Source organism: Danio rerio, chromosome 5, assembly GCF_052040795.2.
Source record: "Danio rerio strain M-AB ecotype USA chromosome 5, GRCz13ab, whole genome shotgun sequence".
NCBI classification, from domain to species: Eukaryota; Metazoa; Chordata; class Actinopteri; order Cypriniformes; family Danionidae; genus Danio; species Danio rerio.
This window is the reverse complement of record NC_141025.1, coordinates 28,408,367-28,431,856: the sequence shown is the minus strand read 5'-3', so window position 1 is coordinate 28,431,856 and position 23,490 is coordinate 28,408,367. Positions and strand designations below refer to the sequence as shown.

The window sequence follows — 23,490 nt, the reverse complement described above, 5'->3', positions numbered from 1 at the left end:
CGCTATCTTGCAGACAGTTGAGTGTGACAGTGAGATACTGGGACTGTTGAGTACAAGTCAGGAAAGAGGCTTAAGCACGGATGAAGGTGGGACTTCTGTTTGTTTATTCATTTACCAAGTCTGAGGGGAATTTCATAGGGCCGCTTCAGAATGCAGACAAAGGTCAGTCCTTTCACTCCCAGCAAACACACTCGACCACGTGACGCATTCATTAGCTATATTAGATTACACTGCGATTTCAACAAAGTTATTGTATTAGCGATTTGTTCTCCAGATAAACTACAACATCTGAATGGTCTGTTTTAAGACGTTACTGTGCCTCAATAAAAGCATCTTTCTTTCTTTTCTGCAAATCTAGTCATTACATCGTTTTGTAGCTTCCTGAAAACTGATCTAGTTTTCGTCCCTCTGCCTTGCCAAACAAGCATACATTCAGTGACAAAAGCACTTTTCTGTAATGTACTTGCCTGAATAGTACACAACGATGTACACAGCAATGAAAGCCTGGCTGTAATCTTGAAATTGGGATTTTACTAGGATGTAGATTATTGTTGATTCAGATTTCTGAATATTGTTTTGACTGATATTCCATTAATGATGACAAACAAACCTCTGGGTGACCATGACAGCCAGGGCTGAATCTTCAGTCACTTGTGTCTCCTTAGATAAGAAAGTTCAGGAAAAAGGAGGGGTGGTTTGAGATAAGACTGCCAACTGTGGACTTTGCATCAGCCTTTTATGAATGTAAATTGCTGCATGTCTGAGACTCAGAATTGATGTTTCGATCACATTTTCATCTGTTTTTACGTCCGTTTAAACTTCTGTGATGAATGCTGAGTTCATTTATTTTCAACAAGTGTGCTAAAAATGACAAAATGTGCATTTTATTTGTTGAAAAGAATTCTGAGAAAGAAAGACTATTTTAAACTACAGTGTGCTCTGAATAAGAAACACATGGCAGATTTCACAAATGCCTGATTCAAATGATTAAATAAAAATCACGAGCACATGGAAAGACAATAAATCATCAGCAACGTTTGCTGGAGTTGCAGCTCTCTTCAGCTGTACGTTTATTTCCAAAAGACTGCATATACATCAGCAAACTCTACTGTACAGAAAACATCCAAAATGTTCATAATCATACATACAATATACCACAAAGCTGGCCTGGCAATACCAAACAAGTATATTTAGCACTAGAAAAGCTCTTGACCCCTGCATATCAGTGTTATATAGTGTTTTCTTTTTAACTGATATCTTACAGTACGTTTGCATGATTCGGAACTGTCTTCTTAACCTGTACAACATTCACCATTTACAGAAGTTATACAAGGCACAAGAATCATAATTTGAAGCAAAGGCCTAAGTATAACATGGATGTTGGACAGATAAACAGTATTGGTAACTTATCGTTTGAAGGCTTTTGTACTAGTTCATCAAACAGTACCACTATTAAAGCAGTCCACAATAATAGGGCAAAATCAGAAGTTTGGTTTGATAGCCATTTCTAGAATTACATATATATTTTTGCTAGAGTCATTTCTGTACTTTTTAACGCATAACTTAACCCTCCATTGTTTGGACATGAATGTGAATATTAGGAAAAGTGATTCAGGGCAAATTAATGACATGTTTAACTCAAATATTATATAAAATAGTTTGAAAAACAATAAAGAATAATAAATAAAAATCTGTTTTGGGGGCCTCACAGCAAGAATGTCGCTGGTTCGAGCCCCGGCTGGGTCAACTGGCATTTCTGTGTAGAGTTTGCATGTTCTCCCCGTGTTTGCGTGGGTTTCTTCCAGGTGCCCTGGTTTCCTCCACATTCCAAGCATGTGTTATAGGTGAATTAAATAAGCTAAACTGGCCATAGTGTATGAGTGTGAATGTAAGGAGGTATGGGTGTTTCCCGGTGTTGGGTTGCAGCTGGAAAGGCATGCGCTGCATAAAACATATGCTGGATAACTTGATGGTTTATTCCGCTGTGGCGACCCTTGATTAATAAAAGGACTAAGCCGGAAATAAAATGAATGAATAAATAAATATTTTGGGGGCTGTTTGATACAGTTGTGTGATACTGCTGTTTAATACATTGGTGTCCACCAGTAAGGTGGACAATCTTGTTAAATGCCTAATATGAAGTATATAAACATAAAATCGATGAGTAAGAGATACTTATTTAATCATTGGTGTTCAACAATTGCCATGTTTGTTTAGATTAGGGTGATTCATCTGAATAAGTGTGCCTGATGCCATCTAAACCTTGGTGCACAATAAAATAGTGGACAGAAACTCCTGAAAAGGGCTGGGCGATTAATTGAAATGTAATTGAAATCGACATTCAGAACCTATAATCGATAACATTTTCCAGGTCAATTTTTTCAATTACTTTCCTTACCGGAGTCACGTGACCATGCTCTGTTAAAAGGGTGGTCCACTACGATATTATATTTTAAACTTCAGTTGATGTGTAATGTAGCTGTATGAACAAAAAAAAAAAACATCTCTGTAATACGCTCAAAGTTCTATACAAAGGGAGACATTGGCTTAGCAAAGCCTACAGAGAACAAAGTTTATGGACTACAAAAATACATCCAGGCTTGTGAGATCAGAAACACCAGGTTACGCGGATTCACTACACAAACACACCCTGCGCATCGAAGGGGCGTGGCCAAAGAAAGGTAAAATGCTGTCTAAACGCTGCTATTTCCACAGAGCATCTTCTGTTTCTGTATTTGGGCTTCTGAAGGACACGACACAAAGAGAGAAGTGCTTACAATTTAATTTAAAGTATGTTCCAGAGATTTATGAAAAAATATTTTAGTGCTGGATTTGGCTAAAAACTCGACCAACTTAGGAAGCTGTGGATTGTGAGCCACAACCTGTAAGTATTTTTATTTGTTAAAATTAATTTATTACATGCACAGTTCCTAGAGTTAATGGTATGTCGTAGTGAGGACGTAAACAAGGATGTAAACAACGGGAAATGCTGTTTGGCACTGCCAACAATTTGGCTACAAATCCATATTTATCCGCCAAACTGCTGTAAACACTTACTATCTTCACCAGCGCTGCAGTGTCGCTCTCTGCTGCTCCTTTCCCTGCATTCTACATCGCAAATAACAAACTCGCAAAATATATGGGATCATTTCATATTACTTACACATGTTTATTCCGAATATATATGAAAGTCACTTGTCAGATTTTATTGTAGAGAGCCGGCGTGAGGTTCAGCTGTGTGCTCCTCATATTTCTGTCTGATTTAGGCAGCTAACGTGTGCTTGTAGGGGCATCACGTGGTGCCGATTTCACAAATCACAGCACATTATGTCAGCTGACCAAACAGAGCCTCTTGATGGCAGGCCTTTCAGAGGAACTTAGAAAATATTGTATAGTTGTTTTCATGTTAGCTGAGTAGCTGTATATAATCAAAGATATATAAAGAAATAACGGAATTTTCTACAAGTAAAGCATGAGAACACATTGCTTTGCATCTTATAAACACAACCAAGCCTTAAAAATAAACCGTGGACCACCGCTTTAAGGCTGATTTATACTTCTGCATCAAACGCACAGGTATAGTCCAGTGCAACATTCGCGGGCACCCCTCTTGAAAAATGTAACTACACATTGCGCGTTTGCATTACATTGACTTGAGACAGCATATTTTCAATTACAATAAAATTATTTACATTGAAAGTTATATTTTCTACTTTTGAAAACATGGAAATTAATAAATTTTGTTTTCAAAAGTGCAAGTTATTTGTTTTCCCTTTTTATAAGAAAAAAGTGACTGTTTGTTTTAGGCAATGTGTGTTTTAATTTACCCTTCGCTAAGCCAAACCCAAAAACCGCCACCAACCAATTGTAGTTTAGCAACCGTAGCTACGCGCAGGAGCTCTGTTAAGCTTTTGAGTGAGGGAAACAGGCCAAATCGTTGTGCAAATGGATTGTGCAAATCTGATACCCGGTATCCTAAAAGTTTGGACAGGGTGGTGAAATTTTTTCACTTTTCAAAACCTAAAACCCAAGAGGAGAAATGCCAGCATGGATCAAACTCTGTGAGGGGCGCTAAAGGAGCGGAGTAAAGTTTGTTTTGTTTTCGATATTCACATTTAGTGATAGACCGACGGCAATAACTCACACACCTCTTACCCTAAACAGATCTAAACTGTGTTTCCTACAAAAATACAAAGCAAGTTATTTTTTACAGCTGTCTTTTTCTTTTTTTTCCCGCTCGATATTATGAGCACTGCTCCGTTTAAGCCTTCACCATAGTAGTCATTCTAATAGCAATCATATTTCCATCTGTTTCAAGCTACGAATATTTGAAATTACATATCAACAGAACAAAACAGAAATATGATCACAATCTCAGCACTTGCGATCAATATACTTCATCCGCAGCTGTTTTGTAGTAATTTATAAGCCTCCTGTCCTTGTCAGAGCTACAATCCACTGATGTTTTCGTCTGTGTTTTGGAGTCATTGGTGACGATGTTATAGTGCAACCTCTGCTTTTATATTTGTTGTCCGATTAATATTTGCTGGTAGAGAAAATTTATTTGTTCACTTCAGCTATTTATACTTTAATTAGCATTTCAATTTATTTATTTATTTCACTTAACTGCTAATTAGAATAGAAACAGTATGAAGAGCACACTAACATACGTACAGACAGTGATAGGTTTACATTGTTATGGTAAATGATGCTAATATCGATACAAATCCATTCCCTTTCTGGCTGCTCTTTCTATGAATGAATTATGTAAAAGGACTGTCCATGCATGTTTCCTCATCGGTTAGTAACGCTATATTTCATTGCACAACAATTAATCCATCAGGCTTTTTGGCAAAAAAACTGAAATTACGGTTTAATTTGTTATTATTCGATTATGTTTTAATTTCACCTCTCCTGCTGTGCATGAACTAAGCTGTAGAATGGTCGGCGTATGAGGCAGCTAGGGTAAGCTAGCTTCAATTTTGATCAAATCATTTTCTAATCGGTTGCTATTATTGTCGTGAATATACCCTTGTAATGCATACTGCATACCATTTTTGTCTGGCTGTCTTGTATATCCCACCTGTTTGCCAAACATGACTAATTATATCCCTGGCAATGTCTGACACTGGCGCATACACATTGTAATAGACGTTGCAGGCACAAAAGCTTGACAGGACTAGCAACAGTAACTAAGGAGGGTGGGGCTTAGCGAAGGGTCCATTTAAGTTTTTCAACATTGAGGGTCAATAAATAATCATAGATAGTAGATAGTGTGTGTTTCCTTCAATAATTTTAAATCAAGTAATGCACCCTTCATTCAAAAATCTCTCACTTTTAAAATGTCCGCATATTTACTGTACAAACCATGTGAGGGGCAAAAAATAAATAAATAAACATATAATATTCGGTCATTAATCAAAATAGAGTCAAAATGTTTAATTAATTAAGATTTTGATTTTAGGTCAAATCGCCCAGCCCTAGGTTTCGGTCCACTTCGCTCCAACTCCGGTGCAGTTCAACTAAAATATGAACACAAAATGAACCAAAAATACGATAATATGTCATAGGATCCCACCCTTAATAGGACAGAATGTTCATGCATACCTTTTTTTTCTTGCCACATCTACAACGTTGCCAATTACAGTTCAATACAAGCATGAGAGATGCGCAAAGGAGCAGACCTTCATTTATGAGTGTGATGGAGAAATTCCTGGTGCTGTTTTGACTCCTTTTCATACCCCACACAAAGCATTGTATTGGATGTCCAGTAAGTTCTGTTTAAAATGACAGTATGAATGCAAAGTGAATCAGAAACATATAATTTCCCTTTAAGAACCAAGAAACTAAATAACAAGTGTAACCACTTCTATAAAAACAACTTAAATGAGCTCTTGGAGGCATTTCTGTTTGAGAGAGAAGGTTAATGAGATAGATGACACGAAAAGAAGAACATAACTTTTTTTCTTCTCTCCTGTACTTGACGGCATTTCACCCCACATAGCTGCTTTCCTTTTATCAGACCTTAATTATAACTCTCCCTGCTCAGCGGCCCATGTTGCCCTATTGTGTTTGACGCCGCACGGAGGAATTTGGTCAGAGGAGATAAGACAGGCTTCATTTTACAAAAGTCTCTTCCTTTTCAGCCGCATTTCAAAAGAAAGCCAGAAGTGTTAACAAAAGGGATGTGCTGCCGTTTGCATGGCTTAAGCGAACCCTGCTTCTGGTCAATATTAGTCTCAAGCCTGACGCTCACTATAAAAGGCATGATATAGTAGTGCTCTCTGTTCCTGATGACTCATATTCGCTCACAGGAACAGTAATGCATTCGAGCACACGGGTGGGTTATGCATTTTCAGAGGGAGGAACGTAATTGATTTTTAGCCCCTAACCTGCATGAATGAGATTCATTTCTACTGCGCAGTCACTCTGCCATAGCTGAAAACAAAGTTAGAATACCTCATGTTATTCATCAGCTGATCCTATTAGGACGGCAAAAAGGCAATAAAACAACAATGGAAATAAAAGAACATGGTGAGCCACGTTCACAATGTGTGATGTGCAAAAAAGGCAGGAGTGTACTTCCCTTTCTTGCCTTCTCGATACATCATATAGTGCAAACAAAGCGCACGTCAGTGATCACATGCAGATGGGGTCTAAATACTGTGCAACTGTTGGAAAAGATGCACGAGAAAAGCCTGCACCTATCTAATCCCACACAATAAAAAACAAAACAGGAAAGGCTAAGGCGGAATTTTGTGTAAGATGCGATGGCTTGGCACTCTGACGTCTAAGCTTTGCCAAATTCATTCCAACTTTGCACATGTACAGATAAGTGAGCGCTCGCATCTGTTCCCGGTCTCCTCTCAGACTGGATGCACCTCAACTCCGTTCCACTTGGACTCCAAATTGAGTTGTGTCTGGTGAAACACATGAAGTTTTCCGTCGTCCCTCAAAACGTAAAGTCTGTTTCGTTCTCATCTGGACTCTGAGGCAGACTTTTACAGTGAATCTTTCCAATCTCCTCCAAAGCACTTGCGAGCGAGTCAAGATCTCCACTGTCCTGATGTCTGGCTTCCCAGAGACTGAGAATGACAGCAGAGGGACTCTTCTGTTTGGTGAAGTAGGACAGATTCCTGTGCAGACAGAAATGGAGATTTTTGAGAACACAGAAAAGGCTTTTTAAGCTACATTCACACTCATTTTAGGTTCCATTCACACTGTCCGGCCGAATCTGACTAGAATCTCTTGTAAATAATTGACTGTCCACATTGTGTAGATCCATTTTTGTAAATGGTGCACTTTGGTGTTACTTGCATAAAATTAAAATGAGTTTGTAAGACAGATACTTTCAACACGACAATGTTACAATATGTTGACTTTTAAGCCTTCTATAGACTGCAATTTAAGCATTTTTACAAACTACTGTGTTCAATAATACACGTTGGTACTATATGATGATAATCACTATTAAATTGTAGGCTACACAGCTAGTTAACATTATCAGTGTGCTTAAATGTTAAACAAATACAGCAAAATAAATTACGCTTTTTATGTGCAGAAGAGAAGAGGAAAGACCATGGATAGGGAAATGTGGTTAACTTCATATGCCATTTTTGCAAAAGGAACTTGGTATTTAGTTATAATGCCACGTTCCATTGATGTTATTTCCATTTTTATTGGCTAATCAGTAGATATAGGTCATAGCAGACAAAGACATAGTGAGATGATCATAAATCATAAGAATGTCAGTAGTTTTTTCAGAATATTTTTGGTCACAAGACCTTCAATTTTGGCCTCTTTCATAGTACAGCGTAGGACCACCATTTATGATCCATGCCAAAGCAAATCAGCACAGTTGTTTCACATTAGTCATCTATCTTTCAAGATAATCCAAAATTGCATACCATTATGTGGCAGGGATGGGAACTGTAATAGTGCTATCATCTCCACCAGTTTCAACATTTGAAACAGTGCATAGATCAGGGCTGGCTTTCTTGAACATCAACTTAACATGCTGCTTAATTACCATATATGTATTGATGGAAGTTGTAAGCATAAGTGTAAGTTTGCCAAAGACATTTGTCATTAAATGCAGGGTATCCACGGGGTCTTACATTTCAAAAACTAAATTTTAGGCGTTAAAAAGTCTTACATTGACTGAAATATAGTATTGTAGGTCTAATATCATTTTAAAAGGGTCTTAATTTTCCTTTTTTTATGTAAAGCTTCCCAATTGATCCAACACACATCCAATCACTAACAAATACAAGTGAATAAAACTTTTAGAACAGCATTGTGTATACATTTACAAGGGTTTTTTTATGTTGTCACTTAAAAATATATGTATATAACTAGGGGCTGCTTGTTTTGACACATTATTTAAAATATGTGGCTAAGAAATAACTAATAAGAATTATAGGCAAATCATATTAAATACGGCAAGTGCATTTTTTTTTCTCATGGGTTGTTAAAAAATTTGAAATTTTATTCTTCATGGTCTTAAAAAGTCTTAAATTTTACTGTGGAAACCAGCGGAAACCCTGTAAATATCATGCAAGGTTAGGTTATACTTCTAAATAAGTTTGAGAAATAATGTCAAATTTGGGCTGTAAATCCATCATAAAACGCTCCCATAAACAAACTGGGTTACACACGTCTTGAAAGACGCATTCATAGTGGAATTTCCTGGAATAGATGCGTCTCACAGGAACCGTTTAGCACACAGTTTGTTTACCGCAGAAACCAACTACTTTTCTTGTTCATTATCATTTTCAGCGGTAAACAAACATTGGGGTAAGTACTTACTTTCTTTTTTCTTAAGGAAGAGAAAAGCCAAACCTGTCTTCCACCCTTCCTCAGTCACTTGAGCAAGGCAATGAACACCAAACTGCACAATGTGTGTTTGTGAGTCAATTTAGATAAAAGCACCTGCTAAATGTAATGTCAATTGTAAATTGTTGAGACATGTCTTCTCCCAGAAATTCCGCTACGAATGTATCATAAGTGACTTAGCTGTAAAGTTGAGAATACGCATACGGCAGCTGTCGAAAATCAATGATTTGAGTTAATAATTTACAAATATTTTTGATGTAAAAACACATGAGCCTGACTTTTACTTCAGCAAAGACCTGATGTCTTATTTATCAAATTTTGTGTAAAACCTTCATAAGTAAACATACAGCAGAATAATTAGTTCTTTATTTATTAAAGATGATGGCTCATATGATTATTTAAAGTGGTTAATTTAAGTCAATAATTAATTTAAATATTTTTACTTAAAGTTTACTTGTAGCTGCTCACATTTATAGATCACAAATATTGCATTGTAAAGGGCATATGCACATTTCCCCCATTTTGTGCACTTTTATAAATGAGACCCCTGTTCTGATGTGTTTACATTATAATGAGCATTACAGAGTCACATTGGCATAAGCAACACAACATTTGATCAGAGCAGTCAGATTGAAGTGGATGTCCAGAAATGAGAATTGAATATTTATTCATTCATTCATTTTCCTTTGGCTTTGTGCCTTATTTATCAGGGTCGCCACAGCAGAATGAACCGCCAACTTATCCAGCATATGTTTTACGCACACTCATACACTATGGCCAATTTAGTCAATCTATATCTCATATAGCGATGTGGGGAAAAACCAAGCACCTAAAAGAAACTCACATTAACAAAGGGAGAACATGCAACCTCCACACAGAAATGCCAACTGGCTCAACTCAAACCAGCGACCTTCTTTCTGTGAGGTGACAGTGCTAACCACTGAGCCATTGGGTCACCTTGAATATATATTTAAAGCACAAACGATTGTAGCTTGAAGTACATTTTGTCATCTTAGAATTTTAAGGTTCTATCTGACGTTTTTGTCAAAATGACGTTATTGACATTCTTATTAATTGACAGCTTATTTACATTATGTGATATTTTTATAAGTGTTTACATTTTAAGACCTTTGTTTAAAAAACAAAAAAGGTTTTATCTACACAGTCGAATTCTAGCTTGGCTCTATATAAGGTTCTTTCTGTGAGCCAATCAGCATTCCAAATGCAAGCACGAAGACCAATTAGAATTAGCTTTCTTTGTCATTTCACCAGACTACTCTGTTGACAGCAGAAAAAGACAAGAGAGAAACACAAAATCAGAGTTGACTAAATAATGCCGCACCACACAATACTAAGAAGAAACCTGAAATTAAAATATGTGTGTTAATGTGACGATTTAGAAGCATTTTTTGACATTGAGATGAAATGTTTAATTTTACATGGTTGTAAAAGAAACAGTTATTTAAAAAATGTAATATATTAAATGTGAAACAATTTTATTTGTGTATATATAGTCAGTGAAATTTTTTTCAGTGTTGATAAAACTCATTTGCTTATTGTCTGTTTTCTTTTAAAGTCTTTAAATTTCTTTTTAATTCATATGAAGCATATAATTCAATAAATATTGCCATATTAATGACATAAAATTAGCATCTGCACTGGACAAAATATTTAGTACAGCCTTGTATGCTTAATTTGAACTAGAAAAAAAAGATTTAACCTAAAACATTCAATAAATGTTATAGAAAGCAAAAATGTAGCTTTCTCAAACATCAACATATTGTTGTTGAGTTTTTTACTTAAATTAATAAGCAGACTTATTGTATTTGTTGAAAAGTAATGCTTCAATTAATGATCTGCCAGACAGAACCTTAATAATTCAAAGCGGAAAATGACTGTTTAGAATTAGAAGGCTCAATGTTTGTTTTACCCCAATTTTCAAATTTAAGAGAATTTTGATAATGTACATTTAGAGTACATTTAGGGTCTCTGTCATGTTAATATATGAAAGAGAACTGTTACACACATATTGTTTGCTACAGTGCATCCGGAGAGTATTCAATGTGCTTCACTTTTCATCTGCATGTGATTTTTCAGGTTTTTTTATTGTTACTAAATTTGCAACAATTTCAAAATATCTGCAACATAAAAATAGTGGTAAAAGTGAAGCGTTATGAATAATTTCCGGATGCACTGTAAATGGAATGCAAAAACTTTGAAACTCAATATTTCAAAATCATTTAGAAAGCAGATAGAACCTTATAATTCCAAGGTGACGATTTGTAAAATTGTACTTCATTCATTTTAATCAAGACAAAAAAAAAAAAGTAAGTAATAAGTATTGAATTATTTGTATACATTTCTTAAGTGTATAAATCTTGGCTTTCAAACTGGATTCCTGGAGGGCCGCAGCTCTGCACAGTTTTCCTCCAACCATAATCAAACACAGCTGATCCAAATAACCAAGGTGTTCAAGACTACTAGAGTATTAAGCAGGTGTGAGTTGGAGGTGGTTGGAGCTAAACTGTGCAGAGCCGTGGCCCTCCAGGAATTGAGTTTGAGACCACTGGTATAAATGATCACAACTGGATCAGTTTTGAAAAATGCAATTATATTTGTATGCTTGTACACTTTGTATGAATAACACATCCATGTGTTGTTCTGAATCTGTACTGCAATTGAACTAAACACATGATGTGTGCTGGTACCTGTGGTGTACCAATAGATGGCAGTGTTGTAATATAATAGCAAACTCAAACGGTCATGTGACACAAGTTCAAAAAAAGGTAACAAGACGTTTTCTTTGGGGAAAACAAGCCATTTATATCAAACGGCACAATTTACAGAGCTGCAATGCCACTTCACATCTTCATAACTGTGTTATCTCATAAATGATGCATTTGAGTATCAGTATTTGCGATGTACTACTACGAAAAATGAATACCACATTTTTAGTTGTCATCAGTTCTCTCTCCTTTGGTGCATCCTTTCTTTTACTTAGACACTTGACTTGTAAGTCTTATATAATAATAAACACCACTTCAGATCCAAATGCAAGATTCCGATTAAAAAGAAGTTTGGATGAAGTCCGGTTCAAAGATTATCTCCACAGAAATACATAAGCTATATCAATGTGCTGTAAAATCACTTCACAGATAAAGGGAAGGTGGCTCTCACATCTCTTGACTCTCTAGTGGTTCTTTAACATCTAACCTTTGCAGAAACTGAATTCAATAAAGATGAAAAGCCCGAGGAGTATGAGTTCTGAGTGAAATGATGAAGCAAAGTGGAGCGCGGTCTCAGCTTATTATTCAAGGGCATTGTTAACAAAGTGAGCACTGCCGCAATAAGTTTCAATCAGCGGTGTTGCCTTGGCTACATCTCTCTCCAGTGCTCACCTCTGAATGTGGAGTTTCTGAGCTAAGAGCTGCCAGTCCTTGCCCTTGGCGTTGGCAGTATCGAAGGTGGTGCAGATCCGCTGACGAATGGACAGGGGGATTTTGAAGGCTTTGGCCCCTGTCTGTGAAGTCACCGTGCAATCTGCCTGCATAAAAAATGGGACTGTGTCTTTCTCATTCTGAAAAAGGGAAAAAACGTACAGATGAGTTATTGGCAGGGATATTTATTTGTCTACAAAGAGGCTTGAAGAATTACTGTCACACAGCAACTTTAAAAATAAATGACTTAAAAAAAATATTGTGGGGCAGACCACACCAAGAAGGTCACTGGTTCAAGGCTAAGCTGGGTCAGTTGGCGTTTCTGTGTGGAGTTTGCATGTTCTTCCCGTATTGGTGTAGGTTTCCTCCGGGTACTCCAGTTTCCCCCACAAGTCCAAAAACATGTAGTATAGGTAAATTGGGTAGGGTAAATTGTCCATCGTGTATGTGTGTGAATGAGTGTATATGGATGGATGTTTCCCAGTGATGGGTTGCAGCTGGAAGGGCATCTGCTGCCTAAAACAGATGCTGGATAAGTTGGCAGTTCATTCCACTAAGCCGAAAAGAAAATTAATGAATGATTGAATGAAATATTCCTTATTTTTATAATTATTAACCCATTTTCTTTTTCTTGTTGAACTTTTGTCTTATTTTCTGTGGAATTAAATTATTATTAATACATTTAAGCTTCAATATAAAAGCACTTCTTAAAAAGTCCAAACAACTTATCCGCCATATTTGTATACTTTTGAAAACAAGACTGAGTTTAAACTATTATTCACTTTCATTTTCACCTCCTCTCACTTTAAAATCAAATATGGCGCCTACATAAGATTTTAAAAAAGTGTTTTTACAGCAATGCCGCATAGTAACTATTTTTATGCATTTATTTATTTATTTAATGTAAGGCAGCACACTTTAAAAACATTAAAAAAAAAATTGCCACTAATATCACCTTTTGTTCAATAAAAAGGTCCTATGGTTGTTAAAGGCTCATTAATGAGAAATTGATGCAAATAATCACAAAAGGATTTTATTGTTATCATTGCTTAACATGAACTAGTAATAAACAATTTTTCCTAAATTACAGCATTTATTAATATTAGTACGTTTTAAAAAAGCGGCAACCCCCTGCTCTCCCTCGGGAAGGCAATATGGAAGTAACTGAAGCTGCAATTCATCAAAATTTCGCTAGTCCTGTCAAATTTCAATTGAGCCCAATGTTAGAATGGCCAACTTTTATAACAGGGAAAAAAAGGTGTTTACAGCCTGTTACAAAGAACGATTTTGGTTCATATAGCTAATATTACCCTTCATGACAACTGTGAGGGGATTTTTTTTTAACCCATCCATTTCCTTTTTATTAGGTTATATTAAGTTTGCATAATTAAGGGCGTGGCCACTTGAGTGACAGCTAGGTCTCGCTGGTTGCCGTCACTTCAGCTGACTCCGGCAGATTAGCTACTGAACTCAGAAAATTCATCATATTTTTGTTTTGTTTACGTGGCTTTACACAGTCAGTTGCCTTTTGGACTTATTTCTTACAATTATCAGATAATATGGGATGCTGTGTGCACTTAATTGTGGCAGGGCGCGACACTAAAATTTATTACTGCTTCTTATTCAAAAGCTTCAGTTGTTGCTGTTTTCTTTTTTAGTGGGTTACAATCACACCAAAATGTATTAAAATGTAAGTGAATTATAACAGAGCGAACCTTTCTGTAATCTAATAGTGCTGTGTGTTCTGTCAGTCTGACTGACTGACAGGGCTGTGCGATGCGTAAGGCCAGTAAACACGACAAAGCATTCAGTTATGATGAACACAGTTTCCATAATTATACTTTATTTATAGTTAAAGGTCTATGCTTCTGCAAACAATGACTTTATTTTGTTTCACTTCAGAATGCATCAATGTCGTTTTGTAGGTCTATTGGAGACATTCATAAATATTTCAAGCAAATCTAATAAATGTTGGAGGCATATTAGTTACATAAATGCACTTTACCACACTTCAGCAGTGTTAATTTAAAAGCGCACAAGAAAATTTCCCCTTTGTGCACAAAGAGTGGAAATTGGTGCACAAACAAAGAGATTTGCATGTTTGTATTAAATGAATGTGATCCTAACTTTTTATACTGCGCTCATGACATTTGTCATTGAAATAACGCCATAGATCACAGGTGTCAAACTCAGTTCCAAAAGGGCCGCAGCTCTGCACAGTTTAGTTCCAACCCTAATTAAACACACCTGATCAAACTAATTGAGTCCTTCAGGCTCGTTTGAAACCTACAGGTAAGTGTGTTGGAGCAGGGTTGGAACTAAACTGTGCAGGGCTTCGGCCCTCCAGGAGTTGAGTTTGACACCCCTGCCATAGATAGTTGGAAGATCTGTGTAAAAGGCCTGCCACCACAGCTGGACAAAATCCTACAGGAAACACTGTTTAACGCTGAATCTGATGGATTCCGATTTCTGCCTTCCAATCTGTCGCAGCATGAATCAACGTTTATCCATTTTCTCATTACTTTATTAATATGATTATTTGAATAAGTATTTAACTTTGAAATGATTTTGACTAATGAATGAAGTTATCACATTCTTTACTGTAATATAAGAATGTTCAGTGCATTTGTCTGTCTATTTTAACTCTATTTTCAGGAGCCACCAAACTAGGTCAGAGGTCACCTCGAGTGGAACTGAGGGGCACGATGACTGAAAACAACTGTATAATTATGTGTTAATACTGTCTAAAGTGATTTTGATATTATTATTAATATGTGTTTATTCTGTTTAAAGTGTCTTTCCTTTTTATTCAAGATAGACTTTGTGTAGCAAGAATATAGCAGTCTGAATGCTTTTTATACCAATTTTGAACTAGTTTGATAAGACAGAGTATGAAGAAACAACCTTGGGTTTTAATAACAAATGGTCTCTTGCATGTGTATATGCATCCGATGGGTCAGTTCTACAGGTCTGAGACAAGCTCTTAATTGTCTACGGGTGACTTAACCAAAACATTCCTATCTGGATTCAGATATGACCCAGCATTGACATCCATATTTAAAATGGTCTATCTTTGTTTTAACCAATCAGAACCTGTTACCTGAATCACACACTTTCTGGTCGTGTGTAGAGAGTAGCAGCCTAGGAACTCATTGCGAGGGTTGAAGCTGGTTTCTGCTGATGAAACTGCAAACTATATTCAGTAAACTTTATTTATTTGAATCTCTGAATACGGCTCTTCTGACATCTGACAGACTGGTCCTTCTTTAAGATAAAACTGTAAATTATCCCTACAAAACGATATATTCTACAGCCCCAGTTCCAAACCTTCATGAGATTCTTACCTCTGTCAAACACAAAAGAAGATGATCTAAAGAAAGCTAAAAGCCTGTAACTGTTTACATAAACAAACACTATAGAAGTTGATGGTTACATGTTTCCAGCTTTCTTCAAAATATCTTCTTTTGTGTTACGGTTGAGTAAATGATGGCAGATTTTTCAGTTTTGGGTGAGCTATCGCTTTAAAAACAGGTAGAGCTAAAGTGACTCTGACCTCTCCCACTGAGGTGTAGACCTGCAGGATCTGCTCGTGACCTTTGACCTGCCGCACACTGATCTTGCAGGAGAGCTGGTTGGTGGCGGCGCTATGTCTCTGCAGTGAGAAGGCACAGTGCACAGGCTGCTGGTTACTATACCACACTTGGGTGAAGGAGAATTCCTGCAGCAGAACAAAAGAGAGAGAGAGAAATCAGAGAGCTGAGTCAGGGAAAACACCCCATCCATGAACAACGTGTGTTAAGAGGAGCGTCTCTAAGAGCATCGGTACAAAAGAGACACAATCTCTAATCCCCTTTAACGCTGCTGATGGGGGTCACCGCTGGGGTATGTACTGTACAACACACAGAATGTGGGAGGAGGGCCAGGGAAGGAAAAGCAGCGCTCTTTGATGTATAATTAATTTGGGCGAAGCAGCACGTCTGCAGGGAACGTCCTTGACCTCTCCTGCAACGTTTCTGCAGTCCTGCATATTGAAATGACCCGGTGTCAACAGTGATAGGAACCCTGAGGTGAAGAAATGCTCGATGGGACAGCAGATGCCTTAATGCCGGGATTAATTTCTCCCTCATGTAGGCGTACTAAAAGCACGTAACAGGAGACAGAAACACCTCTGAACTGATCAAATGGTTTAACCTAGAATCAAATACTGTCTTAGCGCTGTGTATTTGTATGCTAGGTAGCACAGTATCTCACTGCTCTGGGTTGAAATGTACAGAGATGTATGAGTGAAGAAGCTGAAAATGTTACTGTATTCTTTATGGAAAACATATATTTATTAAACATTTATTTTAGATTACACGTCAATTCTAGACTTTAAAGGTTCAAGAATTTTAACAGATTTTTGTGTGTTGAGCATCAATTAAGCCAACATTAGCCCGTCAGCTTTAATTGTGGGGAAAACTGGATGATTTTGAACTTTTGTTAGCTATTTTCTTTTTCCGGGTTGAAAATCATTTTTGAGGCAGGATCATATCAGTGACATAGTGTTATCTGTCTGTCCTGTGAAGACGTGTCGGTTCTATTATTATTCATAGCCGAGTTTTCTTATCCTATGAGAAGACTCTGCTTCTTAATTATTCATGAAAGAATGTGCTTTCCAAAGGCTAGGCAGACCTCCCAAGCTGTGAGAACCAATGACTGGGTGAGACTGCGTCCGTGCATGTCACACAGTATTTAGCCATTCATGGAGGGCTGTTCGTATGTGTTTGTTTCCATGATCCACAGGGTTTGTTGCATGTTTTTCTCGTGATGCTGTCAGGGCCGATACAGCAAAGCTGTTGGTTTGCTGCAAGCATTTTTGTCTGAAGAGCTGTACGGGAATTAGAGAATGGTGGACTTTGTCTTTTATCAGTTGAGTTTGTTACCATTCAGACACATCACCTATATCCATGCTGCTTTGTTTGTCTATGTTGAAAATTCTCCAGATTACCGGCAGGGTTAACGGTTGGAATTTATAGGGCCATATGTCTGCATTTAGAACCATGGATTCAGGAGTAGAGAAATATACCTCATTTATAGTTGTGGTTATGTGTATATTAAATTGTGAATAACAAATGTAGCTCGGCATTAAATTACTTATGGTTTATTTCTTTGCATGTTAACTTTGCAAACTATAAAATCATGAGTCTCCTCACAGTTTTTCTCTCATTTTGAGAGCCAACTGACAGCAGCTGTTTGCTCCTCTCGTTTTTCCCTGCTCTGCTGGCCACACCCACCCCTTTTTTAGAAAAATAAATAAATAAATAAATTTGAAGTAGACTTGAACTAAAAGAAGGGCCCTTTAAAAAAAAAAGTTAACATTTACACACATATAACACTTTACTTAATGGGGTGTTCATAAGACTGTCATGAAATCTTTATAATCATGACATGACATGACATGACATACGTCATAAATGTAAATGAGATTTTATGCATGCTTATGACAACTGTTATTAGGTGTCATTTGATCAGTTTTTCAATGGAACAAACTGAATTTCACATATTTTTAAGAGCATCATTAACATTTAATAACAAATTCAGCTTTTATCACTCTAGTTAAGGTTAAAAAAATTCATGACCCTGTTGTAAAATTCATGACATGGAAATGGCTTTATGACAATCATGTTTATGACAGATTTATGACAATTTTTGTTGTCTTGGTAATGTTACGTTTTTATGACTGGTTGTGATGTATTTGTTTATGTCAATTTGTCATAACAAACAAATCTTTCTTTGCATTTAAAATGACATAACTGAGCGAATGGCACTTAATGACAGTTGTTGTAAGCATGCATAAATTCTCATTTACTTTCATGATGTGTCATGTCATGGTTATAAAGGTTTCATAACTTATGAAACTTTTGGCTTTACTTTTTTTTTGAAGGGGTCTAATGAACACCACTTCAAGTAAAGTGTTGCACAAATATGTTTGTCTGTTGCATTGTGTGAATTAGGCATGGGCCGGTATTAGATTCTGATGGGATGATAACCTTGGAAAAAAATATCATGATTTAACAGTATCACGGACCATTGTGGTTACTGTTTGAACTACTTTCCCCCCCATTGAACCAATATATTTTATTCTATATAAAAATGTTAAATATTTTGGAACAGTAAACATGTCAGGCTAAATAATTAAAATAAACCATTGACATCTGCTGTCTTCATCAGTTTAAAAACAAAGACTTATTTACAACATGAATAGGCATCTTTAGATATCTTTCTTCTTTTTTGGATATAAAGTAAGCCACTGCACTGTTCAGGTCTATAGCATGCCTGGATGTTAATGTATAAGATATTTTAAATTCCCGAAAGGTTTGCTCAATCACGGACTGAGCAGTAGCTTTTAATGTAGATGCTTCTTTTCTGCTGGAGATACTAATGCCCTAAAAACTAAATAATATAGTCATAAAAAACACGCAATGAAAAAACAGAAACAGAAAATTTTAACAGTTTAACACATTGACAGCTATAAACCTAAAAACCGGTTATAATCCCATGTGTAGTGTGAATGTAGGTATATGTTTATTATTGGATTTATTTATTGGCTAATTCGTTAACTCATTGGCAAACTTCATAAAGGGGATTTTAAGAACCAGGCAAAATGGTACAAAATGTTTTATTTTATATCACATAAGCTCACCTATTGCACATTACAGCACTGGTCAGAGTAGGCTAGTAATGTTTGCATGTTACCTGACAGGTGGTGAAGGGTTTGATGCTCCACAGAAACTGAGGGATATCCTGGATGGACACCTGCAGACTGAGGCAGTTTCCTTTGAAGAACAGTGTCTTGGGCTCTTCTAAAAGCTGACCTCCTCTGCAGGTTTCAGCTGTGACCACTCCCTGTGGACAAACACAGGAAAAACAGAGAACGCTGGGAATTAAAAAACCATAGTGGTAGGGAAAGAATATGTGCACAGACTGGAAAACCACAGTAATGCAGAAAGAAATGACTACAATGGCTAAAATAGGCTAAATCACTCTCTGCCAATCTCAAGTCTAACATCTTGTCAACCCATTGTGGTTAAAATTCAACACAACAAACATTATCTGAACTTGATGTCGAGCAGCTAAAAAAAGGTACAATCTCTGGAAGGAACAAAAGCTCCACGGCTAATAAACATGCAGAAATATAAAAAAGCTTTCAAACAAAGTGTTGGTTAAAGCTTTGAAAAGAAAATTGAATTTAAATTGATTACTGGCTTCTTTGATTTCAAGCGTGGCAGTGTTCATCTGTCAAAACTGCTTTGTGTTTCACTGGATTTCAGAGATGAGTGCTCTCTTTGTGTGTATGTGTGTGAGTGTGTGTGAGAGAGCACGCAGAAGTCTGAGCACTCATGCAAGACAACAGTAATTGACTTTGACTTTTGTATCCTCTGAGTGTGTGTTTGAAAATAGCACTGACCAAAGCAGACATATTCTGATCACACACTTAAAGCATCATCATTCTGAACTCACATTCTCACCAGTGGTCTCAATGTGTAGACCTCATTGCAGATCCAGTCTACCTCTGCTGTAATCTTGCTGTGATGCTCCACAGATGTTACACAGAAATGAATAGAGTTCTTTAATGAGTGAAAGAACTACAATGACATGAAGCAAAGCAAATGATGTTTTTTTAGGTAAAATATTTGAGGTATTCAAATCTTACTCATATTTAAATATCCCATTACCATTGCAAATTATCATTTGAAAGGGCAGGCACTAGTGTCCTTTCAGCAAAATTTTTTGCCTGCTGCAATTGTGATGTAGCATTAAAGGTCTTGTGAAGTGCATTGAAATAGACGTAATTGACGTAATCTCAATCAAAAGAAAGGATGGGACATGCTGTAGCTCCTCCCTTAAAAAAAAAAAAAAACAATAGTTTTTTTTTTTTAATCACAGCTCTGCTAGAGGGAGTGGTTAAGCTGAAGTACATCAAAAAAAGAAGCGTTTTGAAGGGGGTGGGGGATGTCAGATCCAACAGAAATGCTCTCTAGGATCTGACAGGCCCCGCCCCTTCAAGAACACAAGATTGGTTATGTGATGAGAAACTGTATTATGGGTTGACGTGAATAAAACCATTGCACTATTTAGGTGAAAGTGACAAAACACAAGCTTTACATGTTAATATCAGTTTTATATCTTCTAAACGGGAATTTTGTCACTGTTTTAGATCACACTAGCTTTTAGATATCTTAAAAATTATAATACTAATACTTTAACTTCATGGGACCTTTAAGCTTGACTTTTGTTCATTTTAACCTTAAAAAAAACTGTTTGAAAAAATGCAGCCTGATTGTTTCAGCGTTGAAAATACGGGATGAAAGAATTTGATGCAGATCTTCTGACCAATCAAATGCATTTTCAAATTTGTTGCATTTCCTTCCCCTACCCTAAAAAGATGCTAAAGCTTTGGCTGAAATTGGTCAATTGAAATTTAAAACAATTGACATAAAGTGCATCTGGAAAGTATTCATAGCGCTTCACTTTTTCCACATATTTTAATGTTACAGCCTTATTCCAAAATGGATTAAATTCATTTATTTCCTCAAAATTCTACACACAATACCCCATAATGACAATGTGAAAAAAAGATTTTTTGAAATTGACGCAAATTTATTAAAAATAAAAACCTGAAAAATCACATGTACATCAGTATTCACAGTCTTCGCCGTGAAGCTTTAAATTGAGCTCAGGAACATTCTGCTGATCACTCTTGGGATGTTTCAGCAGCTTAATTGGAGTTCGCTTGTGGTAAATTATGTTGATTGGACATGATTTGAAAAGGCAAACACCTGCTTATATAAGGTCCTAGGGTTGACAGTGCATGTCAAAGCACAAACCAAGCATAAAGATAAAGGAATTGTCTGTTGACCTCCGAGACAGGATTGTCTCGAGGCACAAGGCTTGTGAATGTTACAGCAACATTTCTGCTGCTTGGAAAGGTCTAATGAGCACAGAGGCCTCCATCATCCGTAAGTGAGATGTTTAAAACCACCTGGACTCTTCCTAGAGCTGGCCAGCCATCTAAGCTGAGAGATCTGGGGAGCAGCGCTTTAGTTAGGGAGGTGATCAATAACCCAATGATCACTTTGTCTGAGCTCCAGCATTCTTCCGTGGAGAGAGGAGAACTTTACAGAAGAACAACCATCTGGAACAGGAATACTAGTCACGATAGTGGGAAAGATTAATTAGTCCTGAATGAAAACCAGCTTTAGAGTGCTCTTGACCTCAGACTGGAGCGACGGTTCATCTTCCAGCAAGACAATGACCCAAAGCACACAGCCAAAATATCAATGGAGTGGCTTCACAACAACTCGTGAATGTCTTTGAGTGGCCCAGCCAGAGCCTAGATCTAAATCCTATTAAACATCACTGGAGAGATCTGAAAAATCACTGTACACCGTCGCTTCCCATCTAACCAGATAGAGCTAGAGAAGTACTGCAATGAAGAATGGCCAAAAGTTCTCAAAGACAGGTGTGCCTAGCTTTTGGCATCATATTCAAAAAGACTTGAGGCTGTAATTGCTGACAAAGGTGCATCAACAAAGTATTAAGCACATGCTGTGAAATACTTGTTTTTTCAGGTTTTATTTTTAATAAATTTGCAACAATTAAAAAAAAATTTTTTTTCTCATTGTCTTATTGGACTATTGTGTGTAGAATTTTTAAGAAATAAATTTAATCTATTTTAGAATAAGGCTAGAACATTAAAAAATGTGGAAAAAGTGAAGCGCTATGAATACTTTCCGGATGCACTGTATACAAAATATGGGTCAGGTGATGTTCTTTAATGCCATATTTTTAAAATGCTATAGATGTCACGTTTAAATAAAATAGTGTATTAGCGTTTCATATAATAATGGATGTAATAGGTATAAATACATATACATTTATTTTATTTTATTTTTTTTTCAGTTGCAATGTTTAATATACTTAAGGAGGAGTCTATTACAAACATCCTTGTTCCAGTGATTAAGTCAGTGTAAACAAGCAACTTACTATATGTTCCAACTTAGGTCATGATACAATCTTGGATACAATGCTCATAACAAACTTTTGCACTAAATATAGGTCAGTATGGAAAAAATCTTTACCATAAAAGAGGATGGCAAAAAACATGCGACTTACTTCAACAGATGATTTTGTAATTTGCCTAACCAGCGCACAAATCTAATCACACGCCATCTCAAGTGTAGTTTTAATCACTCTGAAATGTCCCAAAACTAAAATTATTTGGTATAATGACCTCCCAAATAAGGCTCACAAAATTGTTTTCCCAAACATCATCTGCGTCTTGTTGGTATGCTCTGAAGTGCAACTCATTATGTTGGAATATTAATTGGAATTTTTCAGAAATTCACATTTTTAGCATTAATAGTTTTTGCTACTTTTCTAGGAAGTGACAATAATGTTTTTTGACCATATGGGATGGAAATGGTGCTTTGTTAGCAAATGTTTTATGCAAGCCTCTAATTTTCTGCATTACATTCGCAGCTTAATGAGCATATGTTCACTGTCCAGCTCTCACCTGAAAGGCATGTGGCGTATCGTCTACACAGTGCACTCGCAGGCTGTAGTCCAGAGAGGAAGCCTCCATACTGCCAAACACAGCAATCCTTAGTCTCTTTATGGCGGCATCGGTGATTGGCTCCCCCACCAGCGCATAACAGCCCGGCTGATCCAGCAACAAGTGACAGCTATGTGAGTCCATCAGGCAATAGCAGGAGGTTGATTCATCATCTACTGACATTATTTCCTGAGAACCCAAGAAAGAGACAGTAATGAAACATGCTCGCAAATCAGACATAGCTGCTTCTTCGAAGAATATTTGCTAGTGTGTATAGTGCAAATGCATTAGTGGCCAAAAGTAATATTCAGCCTATGGAAATTGAAAATCTTTACGCTGATGTTATGTTGATGTTGACTTTCTAAAAGCATATCAGACGCCTGGAGAAAGTAAAACGTCTGTCTGTGCTCTTCATTTTAATTCTGTGCTGAAAAATGACTGCTATCACATTTACTATCGAAATATTTTTACATGATTACCATGTAGTCAGTGCACATATGAATTCCGGTGAGATATTTTCAATACATCGACAGTTGAAGTCAGAATTATTAGCTCCCCTTTTAATAGTTCTTTTCTTTTTTTAATATTTCTCAATTGATGTCTAACAGAGCAATGTAATTTTCA

At 36.7% G+C, this 23,490-nt stretch overlaps 1 protein-coding gene and 1 long non-coding RNA gene across 4 annotated transcripts in view; one reads left to right on the top strand and one right to left on the bottom strand.

Annotated features, from left to right (window-relative positions):
* The first annotated feature begins 11 nt into the window (after window positions 1–11).
* LOC147843990 (uncharacterized) lies at window positions 12–23,261 on the top strand. The gene is made up of 3 exons (XR_015491240.1): window positions 12–162; window positions 19,015–19,394; window positions 22,794–23,261. It is a non-coding gene; the product is annotated as an uncharacterized LOC147843990 (long non-coding RNA).
* unc5db (unc-5 netrin receptor Db) overlaps window positions 4,808–23,490 on the bottom strand; it is a 443,298-nt gene continuing 424,615 nt past the window's right edge. For all 3 annotated transcript variants that reach the window (XM_087253524.1, XM_087253523.1, XM_087253522.1), the window contains 5 exons: window positions 22,828–23,055; window positions 19,008–19,157; window positions 15,826–15,990; window positions 12,234–12,412; window positions 4,808–7,136 (listed from right to left, as the gene is read on the bottom strand). In XM_087253524.1, the coding sequence (XP_087109650.1) occupies window positions 6,953–7,136; window positions 12,234–12,412; window positions 15,826–15,990; window positions 19,008–19,157; window positions 22,828–23,055 (906 nt within the window). In that variant the 3' untranslated portion in view covers window positions 4,808–6,952. The remainder of the gene's footprint in view (window positions 7,137–12,233; window positions 12,413–15,825; window positions 15,991–19,007; window positions 19,158–22,827; window positions 23,056–23,490) is intronic.